General features: G+C 48.3%; 1 protein-coding gene across 3 annotated transcripts in view; it reads right to left on the reverse strand.

Annotated features, from left to right (window-relative positions):
- The window catches only part of LOC139052644 (kinesin-like protein KIF11), a 210,399-nt gene that overhangs the window by 21,869 nt on the left and 165,792 nt on the right, over positions 1–22,738 (reverse strand). For all 3 annotated transcript variants that reach the window (XM_070529709.1, XM_070529707.1, XM_070529708.1), the window contains exons 16-19: positions 21,475–21,642; positions 4,055–4,141; positions 2,837–2,898; positions 2,181–2,280 (exon numbers count right to left, since the gene is read on the reverse strand). In XM_070529709.1, the coding sequence (XP_070385810.1) occupies positions 2,181–2,280; positions 2,837–2,898; positions 4,055–4,141; positions 21,475–21,642 (417 nt within the window). The remainder of the gene's footprint in view (positions 1–2,180; positions 2,281–2,836; positions 2,899–4,054; positions 4,142–21,474; positions 21,643–22,738) is intronic.

Below are 22,738 nucleotides of genomic sequence, written 5' to 3' on the forward strand. Positions count from 1 at the left end.
TCATCTGAATGTTTGTTCCCAGCCCTTATGTAACGCCCTTCGCGGGTCTTTAAGGTAATAAAATGAAATGAAATGAGATCTGCCGCTTGTGTAATCTGCTGCTTCAAGAGAAGAATTAAAGTTTACACTAATAATAAAATACACAAACCAAATGTCTGCATGATTGGTTTATTGCTCGCAGCAAGAGAAATGTACTTCCATTTTGTGTGCTTGTTCCTACATCGTGCAGTCGCGCACGCAGAGAACGAAACTCATTTGCTACCGTGTTCCAGCACCGCGTTCATGCTCTTCATCCTCTTGTGGCACCGACTTATACCGCATATCGAGTGTTATTGTGCTGAGCGCGCAAAATCGGCCGCTGCACAAAACGAGACAACCGCAACAGCTCACGTGCGGGACCGTCACCGGAAGTGCGCAACTCAGCAGAAACGCGAGATGGACAGAAATGAAGAAGGCGGGGCCCGTGACATATTCATCATGTAATCCTCGAGCTTCGGTATGGGAGAACGCAGGGAAGGAATTTCGCTTGCGGAGGCTAGACGGGGCAAGTGGAGAGAGTCATGTTGGCGGTGACGCTTGCCTTCTGAAATCATGGGTTTGCGGTACTTAAATATTTCTATTTTGGCTATTAAGGCACGAATTTGAAAAATTACTGCAGTAGAACACTCCCTAGAGGGCATGTGACAACTTCCAGCGTATAACCGAAAATTGCTATGTGGCCTGGTCAGGGGCCCTTTAACGAATGGGGGTTGCATAACACACCAAAATTCACTACAGGGAAATTTTGTGTTATGGTAATCTGAATCTTGTCGTAGCAAACTGGCTCTCCAACCCAATAAGCAATTTGGACAAGCCTAGCGCATCAGTCTGATACTGCTAAACTTTGGCAATGTTCCTGTTTTCAAAACAAATTCAACGAACGGAGTTCCCTTGTACTACATAGATGGCTGCACAATGTCAGTGCTCAAAAGCCGCATTTTGTGCGCTCATTGTGTGACACAAACACACACACACACACACACACACACACGCACACACACACACACACACACACACACGCACCCCCCCCCCCACACACACACACACACACACACAAACACACACAAACACACACACACGCAGTCAAACCTCGATATAACGAAGGTGTACTTGCAGCGAAAAAGCGAAAACTTCTTTAAATCGCTAATTCCTTTGTGTTGAGGTTTATGAGTGTTCGAATTGCATTTATAAATTTTGGAGGCATGGTAGCGCCCACCGACCTCTTTTAGTGCCTTCAGTAGTCACCAAATGGCACCCACAAATTAAAAATAAAATTGTAAAAATATCTATATTTGTCCAGATTAAAAAGGAATGCTGCAGTTTTACCAAAAAGGCGGAGCATTGATGGTGATAAAGAGACAACTGTGTGAAGTAACATTCATAGATTTATCAGTGTCAAACATCGCTCAGGCAAGCGTCAACAGATCTCACTCAATGACTACGAGCACTCACTGTCACAACGGGAGCAAACGTTCCGCACCGCGCCTCAGAAACTTGATTACGCAACCGCCAACACTAGACGCGCGGTAGACGACGTGCATCAAGCACCAATCATCTTGGCTCGTCATTTGCAGTAGCTGCATATTATCCCGAAGATAAAGCGCGTAGCCGACAACATGATCAGCCATGCGCAGCCACGGCGAAAGTAGAGGAGGAGATGCATGTGTATTTGTACACCGCCAGGCCCCACCCCCCACCTCCCTATCGCGTGCTGGTACTGCTTGATTAGGGTAAATACGGTAAGAGTTTTCCTTCCAAAATAATGTATGCTTTGTCACCAGGGCTCTCCAGTGCAACTGAATCCAAGCAAAAAGTTGAATTAACAGAAATTGAATTAACAGGAATCGACGATATTTGTGGATGCGAGTATCGCACTTAACTGATGTTCTATTGCATGCCAGTATGTGCTTTGTACGGCATGCTGTTTAGACAGAATTGCATTGCTTTCAAAGATGCGTCTGTAGAGGAAAAATAGCAAGAGGTCCATGCAGTGACAAGGGAAGGCAGCAGATACGCACACTACTAACTAGGAAATGGAAGACTATTGGTTGGCATACATGTAGCGATCACCTTTGAGGTGCATTGACCACTGAATTTTTTATCTGTAAGCAACTACACATGAATGTTACTGGTTTACTTACTCTATCAAAACAATCGCTCGCTGCCTTGGCGCCGTCCTGGTGCAGAGTAGCCACGCTGGAGACAAGGTCCCCCGAGTACTTGGCAAGCGATGCAGCATTGCTGAAAATAGGGCATGTAAATTCACAGCCCGCTCATTGCACATATGTGCAACCTCTATTAGCTACAAACCTTAATGACGGACACGAGCTCCATTCTAAGCACGTTGCAGGCAGTTGGTCATTACATTTGTCGTCACGACCTGTGCTCTAGGTATGTCCTGCTGACTACAAAACATGTTGCACATGTAACGTGTCAGTCTCAATTTAGTCCCTGCGTGCTGCTGCTACCAATTATGCTAATAACAGCAAATGCAGTCACTGCCAGTCACTCCTCAGTCTTGGTTAGCAATCAATTCCATAAGTCATTTCTTAGCAGACCTTTGTCAAACACAAACTTAATGGAGACTAAAGCGGCTCGAGTCTGTGTTAATGAGGACGCCTAAAAATTGCCTTGCTTTTGTGAAGCTGCAAGAAATTGCTGTTTACAGCAGTGGAATATCAACTTTGCATATATATGTGTACACATATATGAACACACATACCAGTGAAACAAAACCAATGCTGTGAAGGAATCCATTGGAAAAATGCCAAAATGGTGACTTTTGTAGTAGACTTACCTCTTAATTGCCGATGTCTGTTTACTGATTGCTTCTACAACATTGGCAGACAGTCCATTTATCTGCAATCAAGAACATTGACAAAATATTCAAATACAATATTTATTAGAATCTCGGCCAGCAGTTTTTAAAAATGGAGTTATGAAACTCCAGAGTCAGCTTAGATTCGAGGAATTTCTTAGAAGACATTAAAATGAAAAAAAGAACACTCCGTTAGCTCCTCCGCGAAAAGACATTGCAGCCATCACAATCCACTCGTCAGCCAACCACCGCACAGGTGAAAGGACGCCATTTTGACTGCTTTGAGTGCATGCTGAAGCCTAGGCATAAACTGCGGGCGTGCAGGAGTGAGAATCGTTCATTTTTTTGCGGTATTCGCTTACTGCCAGACAGCGTAATGGCACCGAACAAGCGGTGTCACTGCTGTGCTGCATTTAAGCAAAATGTGCTGGCCGCAGAGAAGACCTGATTAAATATAAATGTTGCATTTGGAACGCGCGTGATAACAGCTTACATGATGCCATGGCGTCTCTGCACGCCCACACTTTCCATACGAGGCAGATTATCTCCGAAGAAGGGTGTGCGGCTGCGTATACACTTAGCAACGCTTATAGCCACGCGCCAGCACGGCTGCGCCAGAAAACTAGATGTGCGCCAACTCGCCCCCTCCGCCTCCCCCCGCCTCCCCGTCCGGTAGCGCGCATTTGATTGCGTTACCGCCGAAGTCGCACCCCTCCCCTCTTTCCCTTTGCTCGCAAGGGAAGGTGGCACTAGTGAAGCCACCGTGTTTCTTGTATTACCCTCGCATGCTGTGGCTCGCACCTAAAGCAGACAGTGCACGTGGTGCGATAGGATCTTATCGCACTTTTTCTTTATACGGAACACGGCGCTGCTCTACTTTGGCGGTCCCTCTTGACGCACAGGACGCAATTTGTTGAGAGGTGCATTCGGAAGCAGTCGCTTGCAACTCAATCCTTTGACCATCCGCGTCCGCGGAAGTTTCCATTTATTGTCTCGGTATTCCTTTACGGCAAAACACATTTTGTTATATTGGGGCTCTAAATACATGTGGCTCTACAAAGAAGAGGTTATGAAAATTCAATTATTTCTTTATATTGAGAATTTTGTTATATTATAGTTCATTACACTGAGGGTGAACTGTATATAGCAGGGCATAATATGTAGGTATATAACAGAATTGACAAAAAAGATAAATACCTTGGCAATCGTGGCATTGTTCATAGCTTGCGAGGAAAAGAAGAGCTGAGTGAAGTTTTCAAACTGCTGCCGAAAAGCAGCCATATTCTGAAAGATGGGGCAAAGGAAAGAAAATGAAAGGCAGTGTAAAATTACGAATATATATTGTAGCATAAGCACTTGCTAAGCAAGTGCTTCCAGGGTTCCTAAAGACCAAAGCGATGTCAAGTGAAAAACTACAACAGAGCCTAACTACTAAACTGAATGACTGATGTGTTCAAACACTATAGATGTGCAATATGCAGCTGTGTACAGCTGTATATTGCACAGGCAGGCCACACCCAATTTTCCAAGCAGAGTGATGCTTCAGTAAATGCCCAGCAGCAGCACAAGCCAAAAGATTCGGCATTTTTACAAGACAGAGGAAACTGCTACAGACAACCTCGTTCGTCTCAACAGGACAGTAGAATTTTCAGAGATGAGGAATGATGTGTCAACACACATCCGTGCTTGGTTTTCCATAGTACACATCTTTGCGAAATTGCATATATAACTGGGCCTTTTACGGGCCAGACTGAAGCCCAAGCCTGACCCGAAGCAGTTGGGCGCGAGCCTGGCACTGGACCATGTCAAAGCGTGGTAGCCTGGCCCACGCCCGCGAGTGCTTTAACACTGCTCACATATTCGTGCATGCCAACACTAAGCACTGCGTAGTGTGCACATGTTTTATGTGCTCATTTCTGCATATTGTCACGTGGTGGTGACGTTAAGAACACAGTAGCAATACTGTGGTAGACAAAATTAACTTTTATTGGGCGAACCTGTGCCCACAAAACAGGCTACACTTATAGCACAACGATAGCGGCGAACACGGTCGGCGATCGTCGAAAATCTGATCAGCGGTTCAAGCGCGTCGGCTTTTATACACAATCGTCGAATGTTCCAGACTAATCGTTGAGACCCGCGTGCCTTCCATAAAGTTCTACATCATTCTCGTCAGGCGAATAAATCAGATAACACAAGGTTCGGCGACAACAGACTGCGGATAGAAGCATCGATAACTTTCCAGAAACTTCGGATACATGCAAGCGCGTCCCGCGCTGAGCGATAAGATTTGTTAGGCGGCGAAACCTGGTCGCCCGATAAATATAGATACATGTGTCAATACCCCCCTCTTAAAAAGCATCGTCCCGATGCTACAAAGAGAGCGAAACACAAAGGGAGACTTATTAAACATAAGTAACAAAACAACGAAAAGAAATAAAGTCCAAAGGTCAGTTACGCGAAGTCCCAAAGTTCGTCAACGCTGGTGGTACGGCTTGAGCCGCACAACGTGGACAATTTCAGGTCGTGAGCGGCGCCGCTGTGACAGCGAAATGCCGTCTGGCACGACCTCGTAGTCCAGTGCACCAATACGTCGGATGATCTTGTACGGTCCAAAATAGCGACGCAAAAGCTTCTCGCTCAGTCCTCGTCGGCGTATAGGGGTCCAAACCCAAACACGGTCACCGGGCTGGTACTCGACAAAGCGTCGTCGGAGGTTGTAGTGTCGGCTGTCGGTCCTCTGCTGGTTCTTGATCCGCAGGCGGGCGAGCTGTCGGGCTTCTTCGGCGCGCTGGAGATAGCTAGCGACGTCGAGATTTTCCTCGTCAGTGACGTGGGGCAGCATGGCGTCGAGCGTCGTCGTCGGATTCCTGCCGTAAACCAGCTTAAACGGCGTGATCTGTGTTGTTTCTTGCACCGCCGTGTTGTAAGCGAATGTTACGTACGGCAGGACGGCATCCCACATCTTGTGTTCGACGTCCACGTACATCGCTAGCATGTCGGCGAGGGTCTTATTCAGCCGCTCCGTAAGACCATTCGTCTGCGGGTGGTAGGCCGTTGTCCTCCTGTGCCTTGTCTGACTGTAGTTCAGAATGGCTTGGGTGAGCTCCGCTGTAAAAGCCGTTCCTCTGTCGGTGATGAGGACTTCTGGGGCACCATGTCGCAGCAGGATGTTTTCGACAAAGAATTTCGCCACTTCGGCTGCGCTACCTTTCGGCAGTGCTTTAGTTTCAGCGAAGCGGGTGAGGTAGTCCGTCGCCACGACGATCCACTTATTTCCGGTTGTTGACGTCGGAAAGGGTCCCAACAAGTCCATCCCTATCTGCTGGAATGGTCGGCAAGGAGGCTCGATTGGCTGTAGTAATCCGGCTGGCCTTGTCGGCGGTGTCTTGCGTCGCTGACAGTCTCGGCATGTTCTGACATAACGGGCGACGTCGGCGGTCAGGCGCGGCCAATAATACTTTTCTTGTATCCTCGATAGTGTCCGGGAAAATCCGAGGTGTCCAGCGGTCGGATCGTCATGTAGGGCATGCAATACTTCTGGGCGAAGTCCTGACGGGACAACAAGAAGGTAATTGGCGCGGACTGGCGAGAAGTTCTTCTTCACGAGTAGACTGTCTTGAAGCGTGAAGGAAGATAATCCGCGCTTAAATGCCCTGGGGACAACGTCGGTGTGTCCTTCCAAATAATCGACGAGGCCTTTAAGTTCCGGATCCGCTCGTTGTTGTTCGGCGAAGTCTTCCGCGCTTATTATTCCAAGGAAGGCGTCGTCATCCTCGTCATCTTGAGGCGGCGGGTCAATGGGGGCGCGAGATAGGCAATCGGCATCGGAGTGTTTTCGTCCGGACTTGTATGTGACAGTGATGTCGTATTCTTGTAGTCTGAGGCTCCACCGCGCGAGTCGTCCTGAAGGATCCTTTATATTCGCTAGCCAACACAACGCGTGATGGTCACTGACGACTTTGAATGGCCTGCCATAAAGATAAGGGCGAAATTTAGCTGTAGCCCAAACGATGGCGAGGCATTCCTTTTCGGTCGTAGAATAGTTGCCTTCCGCTTTTGACAGCGACCGGCTAGCGTAAGCTATCACCTGTTCGACTCCGTTTCTCCTCTGGACTAGAACGGCACCGAGGCCTAGGCTACTGGCGTCAGTATGGATTTCTGTATCGGCGTACTCGTCGAAGTGCGCAAGTACCGGCGGCGACTGCATGCGTCGTTTGAGTTCTTCAAATGCGTCGGCCTGCGGTGTTTCCCACTTGAACTCGACATCACATTTGGTTAGACGTGTTAGCGGCTCCGCGATGCGTGAAAAGTCCTTGACAAAGCGCCTATAGTAGGCACACATGCCAAGGAACCTGCGCACTGCCTTCTTGTTGATGGGTTGCGGGAACTGTGCGATTGCAGCCGTCTTTTGCGGGTCTGGACGGACACCAGATTTGCTGATTACGTGGCCTAGGAACAGAAGCTCATCGTAAGCGAAGCGGCATTTTTCCGGCTTCAGAGTAAGCCCTGACGACTTGATGGCTTCTAGTACTGTCGCGAGCCGCTTGAGGTGATCGTCGAAATTTCCGGCGAAGACGACGACGTCATCCAAGTAAACGAGACAGGTCTGCCACTTCAGTCCTGCTAATACTGTGTCCATGACGCGCTGGAACGTCGCAGGCGCCGAACACAGTCCGAATGGCATAACCTTGAACTCGTAGAGGCCGTCTGGCGTGATGAAGGCGGTCTTTTCGCGATCCCTTTCGTCGACCTCTATTTGCCAGTAGCCAGACTTGAGGTCCATCGATGAGAAGTATTTAGCATTGCAGAGCCGATCCAATGCGTCGTCTATCCGTGGGAGGGGGTATACGTCTTTCTTCGTGATTTTGTTCAATCGACGATAATCGACGCAGAAACGTAGGGTTCCGTCCTTTTTCTTCACTAATACAACTGGAGACGCCCACGGGCTTTTCGACGGCTGGATAATGTCGTCGCGCAGCATTTCGTCGACTTGGTGTCTTATAGCTTCGCGTTCTCGCGTCGAAACTCGGTAAGGGCTCTGGCGGAGTGGTCGAGCGCACTCTTCGGTTATTATGCGATGCTTTGCGACTGGGGTTTGTCGAATCCTCGATGACGTCGAAAAGCAGTCTTTGTATCGTCGAAGCAGACTTCTGAGCTGTTGCTTCTTAATCACGGGGAGACTTGGATTTATGTCGAAGTCTGGCTCGGGAACTACGGTCGTCGGGGTAGATGCAACAGAATCCGAGAGGACAAACGCATCGCTGGTTTCCTGAAATTCCTCGATGTATGCGATCGTCGTGCCCTTGTTGATGTGCTTGAACTCCTGGCTGAAGTTTGTGAGCAACACCTTCGTGTTTCCTCCGTGCAGTCGAGCGATCCCTCTTGCGACGCAAATTTCACGGTCGAGCAGTAGACGTTGGTCGCCTTCGATGACGCCTTCTACGTCAACGGGTGTTTCGGGGCCGACCGAAATGACAATGCTGGAGCGAGGCGGGATGCTCACTTGATCTTCGAGCACCCTCAAGGCGTGGTGACTACGAGGGCTCTTCGGCGGTATCGCTTGATCTTCCGACAGCGTTATTGACTTCGACTTCAGGTCGATGATTGCGCCGTGTTGGTTCAGGAAGTCCATGCCGAGAATGACGTCTCGTGAACACTGTTGGAGGATAACGAAGGTGGCAGGGTAAGTCCGGTCATGAACGGTAATTCTTGCCGTGCAGACTCCAGACGGCGTGATGAGGTGTCCTCCAGCGGTTCGAATTTGAGGGCCTTCCCACGTAGTCTTAACTTTCTTCAACTGGGCGGCGATGTGTCCACTCATGACGGAGTAATGAGCCCCTGTGTCGACTAAGGCAGTGACTGCGTGGCCGTCGAGAAGCACGTCGAGGTCGGTGGTTCTTTGTCTGGCGTTGCAGTTAGGTCGTGGCGTCGGATCACGGCTGCGTCGTGTTGAACTGAAGTTGGAACGTCGCGTCGTCAAGTCGTCGTTCTTCGGTGTAGTCTTGCCTTCCTGACTTCGTCGGGACGGCGGCGTGTCGTTGTTATGTCGTCGAGATCGTTTCGTCGTCGTCTTCGTCGGCGGCGGAGGATCTTCGTCAGTTCGACGAACAGCAACCGCACCTCCATCGGTTGCTGCTTTTAGTTTTCCGGATATGGGCTCGCTGACCGGCCCCGGGCTGGGCCAGTGTATGGTCGGCGCTGCGACGACAGGTAGCGGCCTGGTGATGGCGAACGGGACGGCCGTCGAGGGCTCCACTGAGTAGCAGCGAGGTAATCGGCAATGTCACGTGGGCGCTCGCCAAGCTGTGGACGCGGTGCGTTGACGGCGAAACCTCGCAGTCCCATCTCCCGGTACGGACATCGTCGGTAGACGTGACCCGCTTCTCCGCAGTGGTAGCAGAGCGGGCGGTGGTCAGGAGCACGCCAGATGTCCGTCTTCCTCGCGTAGATGCGCTGGGCGACGGGTGGTCGTGCTGGCGGCGGCGGCGGCGGACGACGAAACTGTGGCGTGACAGGGCCCTGGCGCGGTCGCGGAGAGGGACCTTGACGGCGTGCGACGGTGGCGTAGGTCATCGCTTGCGGCTCAGGCTGGGGCGATGCAGGGGCTACTCCAAGTTGTTGTTGGAGCTCCTCACGCACGGCGTCGGCAATCGAAGCCACTTGTGGCTGTGATGGTGGGGACAGCTTTTGTAGCTCCTCTCGTACGATTGCCCGGATGGTCTCGCGCAGGTCGTCGGTGTCCACTGATTGAACGCCGGCGTAGCTTGTTGGTTTGGTGCGTCGGTCGAATTGCCGGTTCCGCAATTCCAGCGTCTTCTCAATGTTCGTCGCCTCATGAAGGAACTCGTCGACGGTTTTCGGTGGGCTTCTTACCATTCCGGCAAAAAGCTCCTCCTTTACACCACGCATCAGTAGGCGGACTTTCTTCTCCTCTGACATTTCCGGGTCAGCGTGGCGGAACAGACGGGTCATTTCCTCAGTGAAGATCGCAATCGTCTCATTCGGCAGCTGCGCTCTGGTCTCCAGTAGAGCTTGGGCTCGCTCTTTTCGCACGACGCTTGCGAATGTCTTCAGGAAGCCGCTTCGGAAAAGTTCCCAGGTCGTTAGGGTGGCTTCTCGGTTCTCGAACCACGTCCTGGCCGCGTCTTCCAATGCGAAGAAGACATATCGCAGTTTGTCGTCGCTGTTCCAGTTGTTAAACGTAGCGACTCTCTCGTACGTCTCAAGCCAGCCTTCCGGGTCCTCGAAAGTTGAACCACGGAACGTCGGAGGCTCCCTGGGCTGCTGTAGCACGATGGGCGATGTCGGGGCTGCCATTGGGGTGGACTTGGTGGCAACCTTTCTGGTCGTCTCAGGCAAAAGTCCGTGCTCCGGGGGCAGTCGTTGAAGACGGCGGCTTGCTCGATGGTCCGGGACTGCGTTGGTGTTGTCTTTGCGTTCCGGGCTTGGATCACGGCTTGTCGGGGGCGTCCGGTACATGGACCAAAAGCACCTCCACCAGATGTCACGTGGTGGTGACGTTAAGAACACAGTAGCAATACTGTGGTAGACAAAATTAACTTTTATTGGGCGAACCTGTGCCCACAAAACAGGCTACACTTATAGCACAACGATAGCGGCGAACACGGTCGGCGATCGTCGAAAATCTGATCAGCGGTTCAAGCGCGTCGGCTTTTATACACAATCGTCGAATGTTCCAGACTAATCGTTGAGACCCGCGTGCCTTCCATAAAGTTCTACATCATTCTCGTCAGGCGAATAAATCAGATAACACAAGGTTCGGCGACAACAGACTGCGGATAGAAGCATCGATAACTTTCCAGAAACTTCGGATACATGCAAGCGCGTCCCGCGCTGAGCGATAAGATTTGTTAGGCGGCGAAACCTGGTCGCCCGATAAATATAGATACATGTGTCAATATATTCTTTTCACAATAAAATATTGTAGAAAAGATGCCGACAATATTTTGAAATATCAGGAAATGAATCAGTAATCAAGGACATTCTTGGTGTGCTGCAGTCTGGTGAAGGCAAGGATGCACATTTTTTTTTAACACCAGGGCACATACATTTGAGTTGGTGTCAGCTATGGCTGACATCACTCTAAGATGAACAGATTTTCATAGACCCTTAGCATTTGATGTAACAAATGAGTACTGTAATGTGTGTTCTGCTGCAGTCATACAGCACTGATGCACTGACAGAGAATGGTCTGCATGGTAAGCTCTGCAGTTTTGCACTTATTTGGAAAACAGTCCGCGTTGCCATGTTGTTCTAAAGGCGTTATGAATTGCCTTCACATAGTTGTGCAGTCGAATCTTGATAATTTGAACTCGAAGGGGCCCGTAAAGTTGTGTTAATTAAAAGAAGTTCGAATTAAGCGAAGCTAATTGAAAAGAGGCCATAGATACAGTGGTGCATGTGCACATAGCTAACACATGAGTGGGAAGTTCGAGAAGATTTATTCACATTTATTTAGAAATTACAGTCAGTTATTAGGCCTATCGGTTCTCGTACTGCGATAGGAAACGGCATGTGCACGCATGTATAATTAAAAGAAGCATACCATGTCACGTGACAATTCTCCCTTCGAACTTTTGATTCACTTCACCGCGTAACAATGCTGCGTTGTGGCGAAGCTGACTTCCGGACACCAGCAATATGCAACGCGTCATGCTTTCCGCACTCCGAAGCCTGGGCTAGGATTATAAAGGCGGAGTCGGCGCCATTGCTAACAGCAGCGAATTGTTTCAGTAGCAAACACGGCAATGAACAGGACTTGTAGCGAACGTCGTTGTAGCACTGTAGCGAACGTCGAAGTAGCTACGCCTAGCGTTGCCGTGGTGTGGCTAGTTTGCGTGCAAGAGCGTCAGCTCGAGGCGGCGCGATAATCAAAATGGCGATGCTGGTGGCTTCGACTAACGCCGCTTCGAACCTGCGGTCATGGCAAAAAGTCCGGAAAATTTAACGGTGAAGGTTTTCGCGTCGGAAATTTCAGACGTTCTTATACATTGACTTTATGGGGTAAAAGGCAGTGCCGCGAAGGCGTCCGAATTATCGGGCATGTCCAAAAATTTGTCGGTCCGGAAAATCTGTCGTTGACTGCACAGGACGCCCGTCCCAAACAGAAGTAGTCAGTGATTCGCACCTGCACACACCTGCACATGCCGCGAGGCTTTGCGGGGCCTGTTCTAAGCTCCTCCTCTATGGCGGGCTCATGGTAATGCTGGTCGGAGGCGCTGCTGCGCGGTTTGGCGCGCTGCTCAGAGCATTGTCAGAGTGCAGTCTGTTCAAATTAACAGTCGCAAATGCTTGCGCATTCGAATTATCAGGCATTTTCACCCATTGAAATACACATAACTTTGACGGGAACACAACGCAGTTCGAATAAATTGAAAGTTCGAATTAACTAGATTTGACTGCATAATATTGTGCACTCCTTTTGTAACGATACAGATAGCTTCAGAAGTGTACCCATGACAAACAGTCCCACACCTACAGACGTCTAAGCAGGAAATGCTAATGTGCATAAACGACAAACTTGGCAAGAAATCATTAGAGAAAAACCATAGGAATGACCAGCTTAGCAGATAGTTAAAGGGCCCCTCACCATGTCCGGGAAGTTTCAGCTGACAAGCGTAGTGCATAGAATGCGCGCTAACGATTGTGGCTGCTAAGTAGTAAATCACTACGCGCCGCGGTAAGAGCTGAAATTTCAAACTGAATGCCGTTTGGCCTTCTCCCTCTCTGGCGCCGCGCTCCCAGTTAGAGTGTCTACGCAGATCGCGCAAGTGCGCCTACGTACATGGCAGTGCTGTGACGTCACTCGCAGTGGCACGTGATTGATAATTATTATACCCTTGTCACAAAGGAAACTCCTTTTAGCTCCGTCTTTATCCCCAGGAAGGTGCACTGGATGTCACATGGTCGCCCTTACGCTAAGGGACTTTAATGGAGCTTTTGGACAATGGAGATCGACGATCTCCCTTGGCAGCTGAAGGGAGTACTCTCGTGCAAATACTTGTAAAGCTGATGATTTAATTATTGTTTGCATTAAAATTAATGCTGCGTGAGTTAGAACTTCTCTATTAAATAAAGGTTCAAGCACAATTCAGCAGCAGTTATGCTTGCTGCTGCACAATACTCTCGATCTAGGCCGCTTGGCGCCATGTTTTTCTCATCTTTCGGCATGTTTACACGAACCCTACAGAATTGAGTTGGCTTGTCGGGCTGGAATATGCCTGTCGAGTTCGTGTAAACGCTAGCCGGCCGGGCTGAACAAACGTCGAGTGGGGCTGAGTCAGCCCGACCCTTGTGCAGCGTGTATGTAAGCGCGGATGGGTACGGCCCGCCAGTGCCGAGACTTGCATGGGAACGCTGGGACGTCATGATTTCTGCGCCGGCAGCAGGAATAGTATGAAGACAAGGCAAAGACAAGGAACCTACGCAGGGCAACCTGATCATAGTGATACCACCCACGATAAAGACGACAGTGGGAACCACAAGCGCACTTTGAACGCGCTGATGTCTCAGCTTGAAGCTGTGTGCCTTGTCCAGACTCGTCAGAAGCAAGTTCATCCAGGGTGTCTACCAAGTGGAGATTTTCAAATTCGCCGAGTTTTCCAGGTTTTCCCCGAGTGCCCTTGCAAAAGTTCTCGAGTGAAACAACTTTGTTTTATGTCAAGACGGGCTGCCACCATGTCGCCCGATGCTGTTACCCTATAGTAAGCATGATAAAAAATTTTAAAAAATGGCTTAAACCAGTTTGAACAGTAAGGAGTAGTATATTTTATTCAAAATAGAAAGCTGAAGGGAGGGGTTAGTAAAATGCAAAGCAAATAAAATATCTTTAAAAAATGGTAAAGCCCACTGCCAATCGAGTCAAACAACTTCATATATGAATAAAAAGAAATGCATACAGACGCAAATATTTTCGAAAAGGAGCTGTTGCTATCAACTGATAGCAAACTCATTGGTATTGGTCCCGAACTTCGTCACAAGTGAGATTCTCTCAGCAGCTGGAAGTCAACCTCAACTGTCCTCACAAACCCTCAGCCTGCGCACAATGCCTCAGTGTTGCGTTTCACTGCTTTAAATAGTTTATTTTGGTTTGGATGAGGGTCACCTGCATCTTGGCGTCAACCAACACTGCTTCTTGAGCTTAAGCTCCTTCAAAGAAGAGGCGGCGCAGTTCTCTTCCCAATCATTCTTCACTGCGACAGTCCTTTCTGTTCTCATCCTCATTCCGCCGCATGTTCGCCCCACGGACCAGTTAAAGCATCCTCTTGGTCATTTGTACGGTCAACGTCAGATTTTTCAGATCCCTAAGGGCCGCGAAAACGTCCGAAAAAATGAATGCATATGTTTTACTGCCCTTAAGGCCTCAAAACACCACAGGCCCGTCAGAAAAAGGTCTGAAGACCTGCCAGTACACTTATTAGGCATATCGGTGCTCGTGCTGTGACAGGAGACGGCGGGTGCACGCGTGTACAATTAGGGAATACGTACTGTGTCCCGTGACAATTGCCCCTTCCCGCGCTTGTTATGCGTCACCACGTAACATTTCTGTGTTGAGGCGAAGCCGCTTTTCGGGAACCGGCATTATGCAACACACCGTGCTTTGTAAGCATCGAAACCGATCGTGAAGATTACACAGGCAGAGCCAGCGCCATTTATTACAGCGGCAAATTCTTTCAATGAAAAACACGTCACCGAATGGCAAGAACCTTATTAGCGAATGTCGAAGCAGGTAGGCCTCGCGCTGGCTTAGTGGTGGCCACGGCTGCCAGCGGATCTGCGTGCGAGAACGCTGGTTCGAGGGGGCGAATTAATCAAAATGGCGGCGGTGGTGGCCTTGATTATTATCATTTTGGACCTGCGGTCACGGCAAAAAGTCCGGAATATCGGACGGCGAAGGGTTCTTGTGCCCGAAATTTCAGACGTTCTTATACTTTGACTATGGGATAGGTGGTGCTGCTGAGATGCCGTCGGCATTATCGGGCATGTCAAAGAAATCGGGAGTCCGGAAAATTGGTCGCTGAATGGGTACTGGTAACTCCTCCAGACGACGACACTGCGTCAAAGACAATTCGTTATGATTCCTCTCTTTTAGTGAAGCCAGTATTAGGGCGACTTTTGCTCCCTTTCACTAAAATGACAGCCAATTTTTCCTGATAGGGGAAAACTCAAGGAATTTGTGCTTCGGAGTATTTCCTGACTATTCAAAATCTCTGAGAATTCCTGGTTTTCCCGGTTGGTGGACACCGTCATGTAATCGCTGTCACGTCGGGCTCGGTCAGCTCGATTCCTGACTCGATCCGTTCGCGTCGGGTACATGTAGACGTAGCCTTTGTCGTGTTAGTGTTGCAGTGGTCGGTGTGGTCACTCATGAATGACACCGGCACAGTAAATAAAAGAAAAGAAAAGCCTACGAGGTCACCATGCACGAGATATTGCGTTTTAGTGGTCTTAGTATAGTTTGCAGCATAACGCAGAGCCTCAAGTAAAACTCTTGTTTGGGCTAGTTGGTTCATGCTTGAAGTAGTGAAGGCAAGGCGCAGAAGACCAGGACTCCAGAAGAACAGAAACGACAGGACCAGCTTCTGTCCTGTCGTTTCTGCGCCTTGCCTTCACTACTTCAAGCAGAGCGTCGCCACGTACGCTATAGTGGCTTGCCACCCCGCAAAGGAAAACACACAAGCACAGGGTGTCTAGCGTCGCTGCCAGCACCGCTATGTTTATTTAGCGCACTTTAATTCTTACTGAGGTGTGTGTCTTTCCACATCAAATACCCCCCCCCCCCATTCTTGTCCTTGTATAAACACCAAACACCGCTGGATGCGTGTCTGGCGGCTACATTTAAACACTTGTTATTGGCCGTGTGACGCGACAGCTTCCTTGAAGTCGAACTCGCTTGGAATTCTTGCGCTCCCTTCTCCTAAACGAGATCGTAGGTGGCGCGTCACACGGGTATTCTTCAAGGCAACATCTGTTATTTCTGTAATCTGTTGCTTCAATAGACGTAATTTGGAGAAACGATAAAACACACAAACATAATGTCCGCGTATTGTTGTTTTACTTCGTACCGTAGCAAAAGAGATGCACTTCCATTTCGTCTGCTTGTTCTCCACGTCGTGTAGACACGGACGCAGACAACGAAACTCATTTTCTACCGTGTTTCAGCGCCCGATCATTCTCTGTGATCTGCTTATGCCTGCCACCTGACTTCTACCACCAGTCAAGTGTTCTCATGCGCAACGCGCAAAAAACGAGACAAACGCAACAGCCTCGTCAACGCAACGCCGTCCACGGAAGTGCGCCGCGCAGCAAGAAAGCCAAGGGGAAAAAATTAAGGCTGGGCCTGTGACGTACGCGTCACACTATCCTCTAGCTCCTGAATAGGAAAAGGCAGGGAAAGGAACTTTGCTTGCGGAGGCTAGACGGGACAAGTGGAGAGTGTCTCTCTTGCCACTGGTGCTCGCCTTATGAAATCATGGATTCGTGTAGCACTGACTTATACCAATAGTCAGGTGTTCTCGTGCACAATGCCCAAAAAAACGAGGCAAACGCAAGAGCTCGCGTGCAACACCGTCAACGGAAGTGCGCCGCGCTGCAAAAAAGCAAGGGGAAAAATTAAGGCGGGGCGTATGACGAGCGCGTCACACGATCCTCTAGCTCCGGTATGGGAGAAGGCAGGGAAGGAAGTTCTCTTGCGGAGGCTAGACAAGACAAGTGGAGAGTGTTTCTCTTGCCAGAGGTGCTCGCCTCCTGAAATCATGGGTTCGTGGCACTGAAATATTTCTATCTCGGCTAATATTGAACCAATTTGAGAAATTCTTGCGACAGAACGCTCCCTAGGGGCAGGGGCGTAGCCAAGGCGGGGGGGGGGGGCATAAGCCCCATAAGCCCCATAGCCAGGGGCTTATAGGGCTTCAGCCCCCCCCCCCCCCGCCCGAAGTTTTTCATGCTGTCCATGCACCGCCGACGAAAGCAACCTCCGGCGCCGGAAATCATTCTAGATTTTGTCTAGAATGTCTATTTGACGCTCGAAAAGACATTTAACCACGACGATAGCGAACTCGGGCTGGATTTCGCGGCAACGCCCATGCACCGGGAGTCACATAACGCCAAGCAGCCCCATCTGACCACAAAGTTTCAAGGGCGTTTTGATGGTGAGCGGGCTCACCGCGGCATCTCGCTGAGGCCACCGAATCTATGGAGCGCATGGATGTCAATTCCGAAAATTTATGGGTATAAATCTCATAAACTGTTGATGTGAAAGGTGCATTGACATTTCCAAAATTGTGCTTTAGATTTTCAATTGCGGAACTCTGTGGGTTTAATGTTGTTGTGAACATATGACGCCAAAAGTCCATTGATTTTTCTAGTCTTACATCGGAACACACAACGAGGCAAGTCAAATCAACACACTAGCAGACAAGTTGACAAAGCACGCAGCGAGGTTCAATCAGACGAAGCATTGTGGTGGTTCATTTGTGCTGCCATGTCACATAAAAAATTTCAACATTTTTTTAACCTACGTGAAAACATCCATGTCAAAACACTAAAGCCAGCCAAGCTAACTACGTTCTTATTTATATTTTTTCTACTTTGACTTTTATTCGCGATGACACATTGAGCCTCTTCAATTTTTTTTTGTTCTCGCTACCATACCCGCGGGCTGCCAGAGCCAGCCAGAGCGCATACCTTTTTCTCGCGTGGCCCCGACCACCGCGCGGCGCACTTCGGTGCGCGTTCGGTTTTCTCTCGCCGAGTGGATTTTCGCCTGGCAGAGTTTTGGACACTTTCTGGCTAGCAGACGAGATAAAGAAACAATGGTCGCTCGCCGCCATCACTGTGGGGACTCGACAGATTGCACCGTGTTCGCTTTTGCAGAACTTCCAGGGAAAGTATTGTCTCGCCGGTGTAGGATACCGAGCAGTATGCGTATGGTTGGTTCCCAGTGGACCAAGCGTCTCATGCTTTCTTCGATATTCCTTCCGTAGCCACATTAGGTGCCAAAAGTAGGCATTCGATTGCGGCCAACATACTTTTCTAAGCGGTTTTTCATTTCGGTGCCCCGCCCCACAGAAGGAAAAAAAAAAAACATTGTTGCGGCGCAGCGAATTGCCGCGTGGTGAAAGTTCGATTTCGTTACTTTTTCTTTTGTGGAAAGTAATGAGCCACGGGACGCTTCAGTTGCCAGATACTCTTATTATATTATTGCGATAGCAATTATATGGACACTCAAGGCGCATTCCTGCCGTCGCCGTCGCCCTCATGTTTCGAATAAAGTCCAAGGGTGATAACATCGTGACCGCGTGCCGCATGCTGTATGTGCGAGTGATAGCGTAGGGGGGGGGGGTGGAATGGCTGAGCCGACGATGGTGGCTCAGTCGTGTGTGCGCAAAGGAAAAAAGCGAGGAGCAAGCGCACCGCCTTCCGTCGCGCGCGATACATCGCGGGAAGTGCATGAAATTGGGGCGGAATCTAGGATACTGTGAATCTGTGATCGCGCCACATGTTTATTCGCTTTGTTTGACGCATTATATACAGCGACGTTTTCTTAGATACGTAGATTTATTGGAGACTTATACGTATATTTAAATATCTTGTTGTGAGGTTTCGTGTTTACGTGCAATGAACTTTGTTTCCAGTCACACTTTTTGCCCTTTATCAAGCTGTATCTTCGCATTTCTAATGCACGAGTGCGAGTCGCAATAATGGTTCTGTTCATTATTTGCGAGGCATGCGCGTAGCAGAGTGGCATCTCTCATTTACAAAAGTGGGACGCATGTGTGAGGATAAATGTTCTTTAATGCTCTCATATACTGGGTTGAACATGGTTGCCTGACATAATGGACACCCCAAAAGCTGAACACCGTGGTGTCGCGAAGTTTTTGAGAGCTAAAGGTGTTTCTCAAAAAGAAATTATTCGCCGTATGGCTGCCGTGTACGGTGAACATTGCATTTCATTGGTCACTGTAAAGCGTGGGAGCAAACGGTTCAAAGAAGAATGGGAAAGTTACAAAGACATTCCAAGACGGGGCAAATGCTATCGTGCAGTCACATCCTGCACAATTTCAAAGGTTGATGAGCTGATGAGACAAGAATGGAGGACAAGCAGCGATGAACTGGCAGAGCACGTGAAAATCAGTCACGGCTCGGTTCACGCCATAATTCATGAGCACCTCGGTTATCGGCTCTTGTGTGTGCAATTTATGCCCAAGATTTTGATCCACCGCCAGAAGACGCAGAAGTTTGGCGCTGCTTAGACTAATCTGATCCGGTATCACAATGAGGATGACGATTTCTTGTTTGCTATTATGATCGGGTACGAACCATGGTGCCACTACTACGAGTCTGAAACACGACGGCAAAGCTTACACTGGAAACATTCGAATTTACCAGTGCCAAAGAACGCAAAGGCCATCATTTTCGCCGGAAAGGTGTTGTTGACATTTTTTTCGATCGTAAGGGGACATTAGTGATAGAATTTGCTCAATCTTGAGAGACTATCAATTGTTTCCGATATTGTGAAACGCCGGAACCACTGCGTATCGCAATCAAGAACAAACTACGTGGAAAATTGACGAATTGGGTCATCTTGTTCCACGACAATGCTCATCCCCACGTCACTGATGTGGTTAATACAAAACTGGCAAAGTTCAAGTGTGAAACCCTGCAACATCCGTCATACAGCTCAGACCTGTCCCCTTGCAACTTCCACATTCTGGGGCAACCGAAAAACAGCTCAACGGAACTAGATTCGTGCGGACGATGACGTGAAAGTGTCAGTTACAGACTTTTTGAAGCAGCAACCTAAGGCGTTTATGAGACGGGAATCATGCGACTCGTTAGTCAATGGCGCAAATGTCTTAATTCTCATGAAGACTATTTTTTAATAAAGTACGCCGTTTGTCATATATTCGCATTTACTCACATTTATTTGACTCGCCCTCGTATAGCTTGCAGAACTGATTTTTATACGTGCTCTCTGTTGCTACTATAATTTCGGTGCCATTACTCACGATTCACGACCGGTGACAGCTGCTCCTGTGTAATGCATTGGAACAAATGACAGCGGCATGGAGATTTTTCACTGGCCATTGTAAACACGGTTCTTGAATGACTAAGTTTCATTAACATAATTGTCCTCAACTTGTTCATTTCATGGCCTTTGCATTTTTCATATCAGCGGCATGCGCTGCTTTGCTGGTTTCGAACCGATATAGTTCTAAAGTTCGCGTGATATTTTCTTTACTTATTATTAAATAGATGAAAACATGGAAGCATTGATATCAGTTACTTTGAGCACAATTTTTGGCACATACGAGAATATTCGTTCATGAAAAAATACACATTTTACTTGTTTGGACAGTGCGTAGCGTTCAAGAATTCGTTTACAGCGTTTTTTACAATGGTAATGCAGTTATTATTCATCTATTTGATCCCTCGACAAATTGTTTAAGAGGAAGCTTTAGCTGGGGCCCAATCCGACGCGGCCTATTCAAATACATGTAAAACGCAGAAACGGTTTTCTGAGATAGTCCTGCTAATCGCTTTTAATGAAATTTTTTGCATTTGAGAGAGAAGGTAAATTATAGTGTCTGTTGGAAACGGAATTTCCTTTTACGGCCTGAATTTTGCATACAACATTTTGAAAAATTTGAAATCTCGAAAACATAGAAGCACGACACTTACAAAATAATAGCTATGTACCAAGAACAGATATCTCGGTTCTTTAAACGGCAACAGTTAGGAAAGTCAATGCGGACAAATTTGGTGTGTCAAGTTGTATAGTGCGTGAATTGGTTACGTTGTGTACACGGGTTCTGCAAAAGTCGTATTTCCATAATACTAATTTTTTTGAGATTCATGTTTAACATATCTATTTTTCCCGCTGTAGATGTACTATTAGGTGCAATTCACAGAATTGTGCTATGATATTTCATTGTTGAGTTACTGAGTTTAAACTTGATAGTTCCGTTTTCTGAAAATTTGCGATTTTGGCCAACCTTTAGTATAGAATTGACCGCCTAAATGAAAAATTCGAAACCAACAGTCACTAGAATTGAAGTTTTTCTTTTATATTCAACAAACATCGTCAAATTTGGTTCGGTTGTTGCGAGGAAAAACGAATTACCCTTGTACATGTATTTAAATAACAGCACCCGAGCTAAAGCTTCCTCTTAAGGAGGAGGCCGAGCTGCAACATGAGTCCCCCCTCGAACGAAATTTCTGGCTACACCACTGCCTAGAGGGCACGTAACAATTACAGCGTATAACCGAAATGGACGGGCCCTTTAAAGTTGCATTGTTTGGTAATGTATTATTGAGGCGTTACTGCAATTGCAAATCAGAGCGCTATAATCAACAGAGCTGTGTAATCAGAAATTCACAATATCGTCTCTTTTTTTTTTCGTTGAAAGCATGTCAACAAGGTTGCACTCTGCTTGCTTGAATAAGAGCTTAGCACTGCAAGAAGACTTGCTGTCATACATAAGAGAAGACAGGAAACATTTCTGCAACCAGTTCAAATGCAAAATGAATGCTAAGAACCGAGGGGAAAATAAAACAAAAGCATTACAGAAGGAGGTAGTATATGTACTGACCTTCTCAGCTTCAGTCCTTTTCATCTCCATTGCAGCTGACAGTCTGCAGATCTCCTCATTACTGGCGAGCAAATGTCGATTCAGTTTGTCATTTTCCTCGTTAATAGATGTTACAAGGCGCACCTGCTGAACGTGGTGTGCGGTGACCTCATCCGAGATGAGGCGACACTGCATGAGAATATGTATGCCCAGGAGGCTTATGTTGGTGCTGACAATAACCTAACAGTTTAAGTTTACCAAGGACACATTTAAGGTGACTTGTTTTCCGGACTGTGCCTTTTACAAAGGGCTCTTATGCATCAAAATTTTGCCTTTCGCATTTGAAACACCCAACAGATTTCCGTAGTTAAGCTAGACTGTATGTTGGATTTAGCAGACATCCTTCGACTCATTTATAAATCTTTTGTTTTCCTACACAAGCACTGACATAGGCCTCAGGTGGCTCACAGTAGGTACACTTGAACTGCATCTGATGTATTCAGGTCTTTTTGTAACGCGTAAGAGATAATTTTGAAAAATGGAATGTTGCAGTATAGGTTCCTAAACCAAAGGTGGGCTATGAAAGACGTAGTAGCGGAGGGTTCCAGATTAATTTTGACCACCTGGGGTTCCTTCATGCACTCTCCAGTCAGCCTCCATTGCATTGTAAGAGTGAAATAATGTACAGCAAATTTATCTATTTAATGTGAACCCAAGTATATAATGGGCAATTCTGTGGCAGGGAAATATTTTTTATAATTTGCGCAATACTACAGTAGAATCTCGACAATTCATATTCTTTCTTGAAGTATTCATGCACCACAGCACGATGCAGGAAAGGTGCAAGCGAACACAGCGAGCGAGGACCATAAAACTGTCCACATCGGCCAACGCTCGCTTCCCAGTAACGGCAGAAAACGAAGCTTCAGGGAGAGCTAAGCGGGCGCCGGGCCAGCGGGGCTGGCGGTGCCCGCGCAGTGATTGTCGAAACTGAGGGAGTTAGTTACGAGGGAGTTGAGAGGGAGGGCGAGGGGACCGTAGTTGCTTTCTAGCCAGCTTCATGGATGGTGCTAATTACCTCTGCTACCTAAGGCTGCCACCGAAGCAGCGGTGTTGTGGCCTCCGCCAGGCTAGGACTCGCTCCGCGACAGCCGACCGGCGCAGACGTGTTGCGGATGGGCTCCCGCCCCACCCCAATAACCAGCGAGTCGTCCCTCTATACCGACGACGGTTGCTATCGCGCCTCCAGCAGCCTTGGTCACATCCCGCCGAACGGCCTGACGGG

This window comes from Dermacentor albipictus, unplaced genomic scaffold (assembly GCF_038994185.2).
Source record: "Dermacentor albipictus isolate Rhodes 1998 colony unplaced genomic scaffold, USDA_Dalb.pri_finalv2 scaffold_28, whole genome shotgun sequence".
NCBI lineage: Eukaryota > Metazoa > Arthropoda > Arachnida > Ixodida > Ixodidae > Dermacentor > Dermacentor albipictus.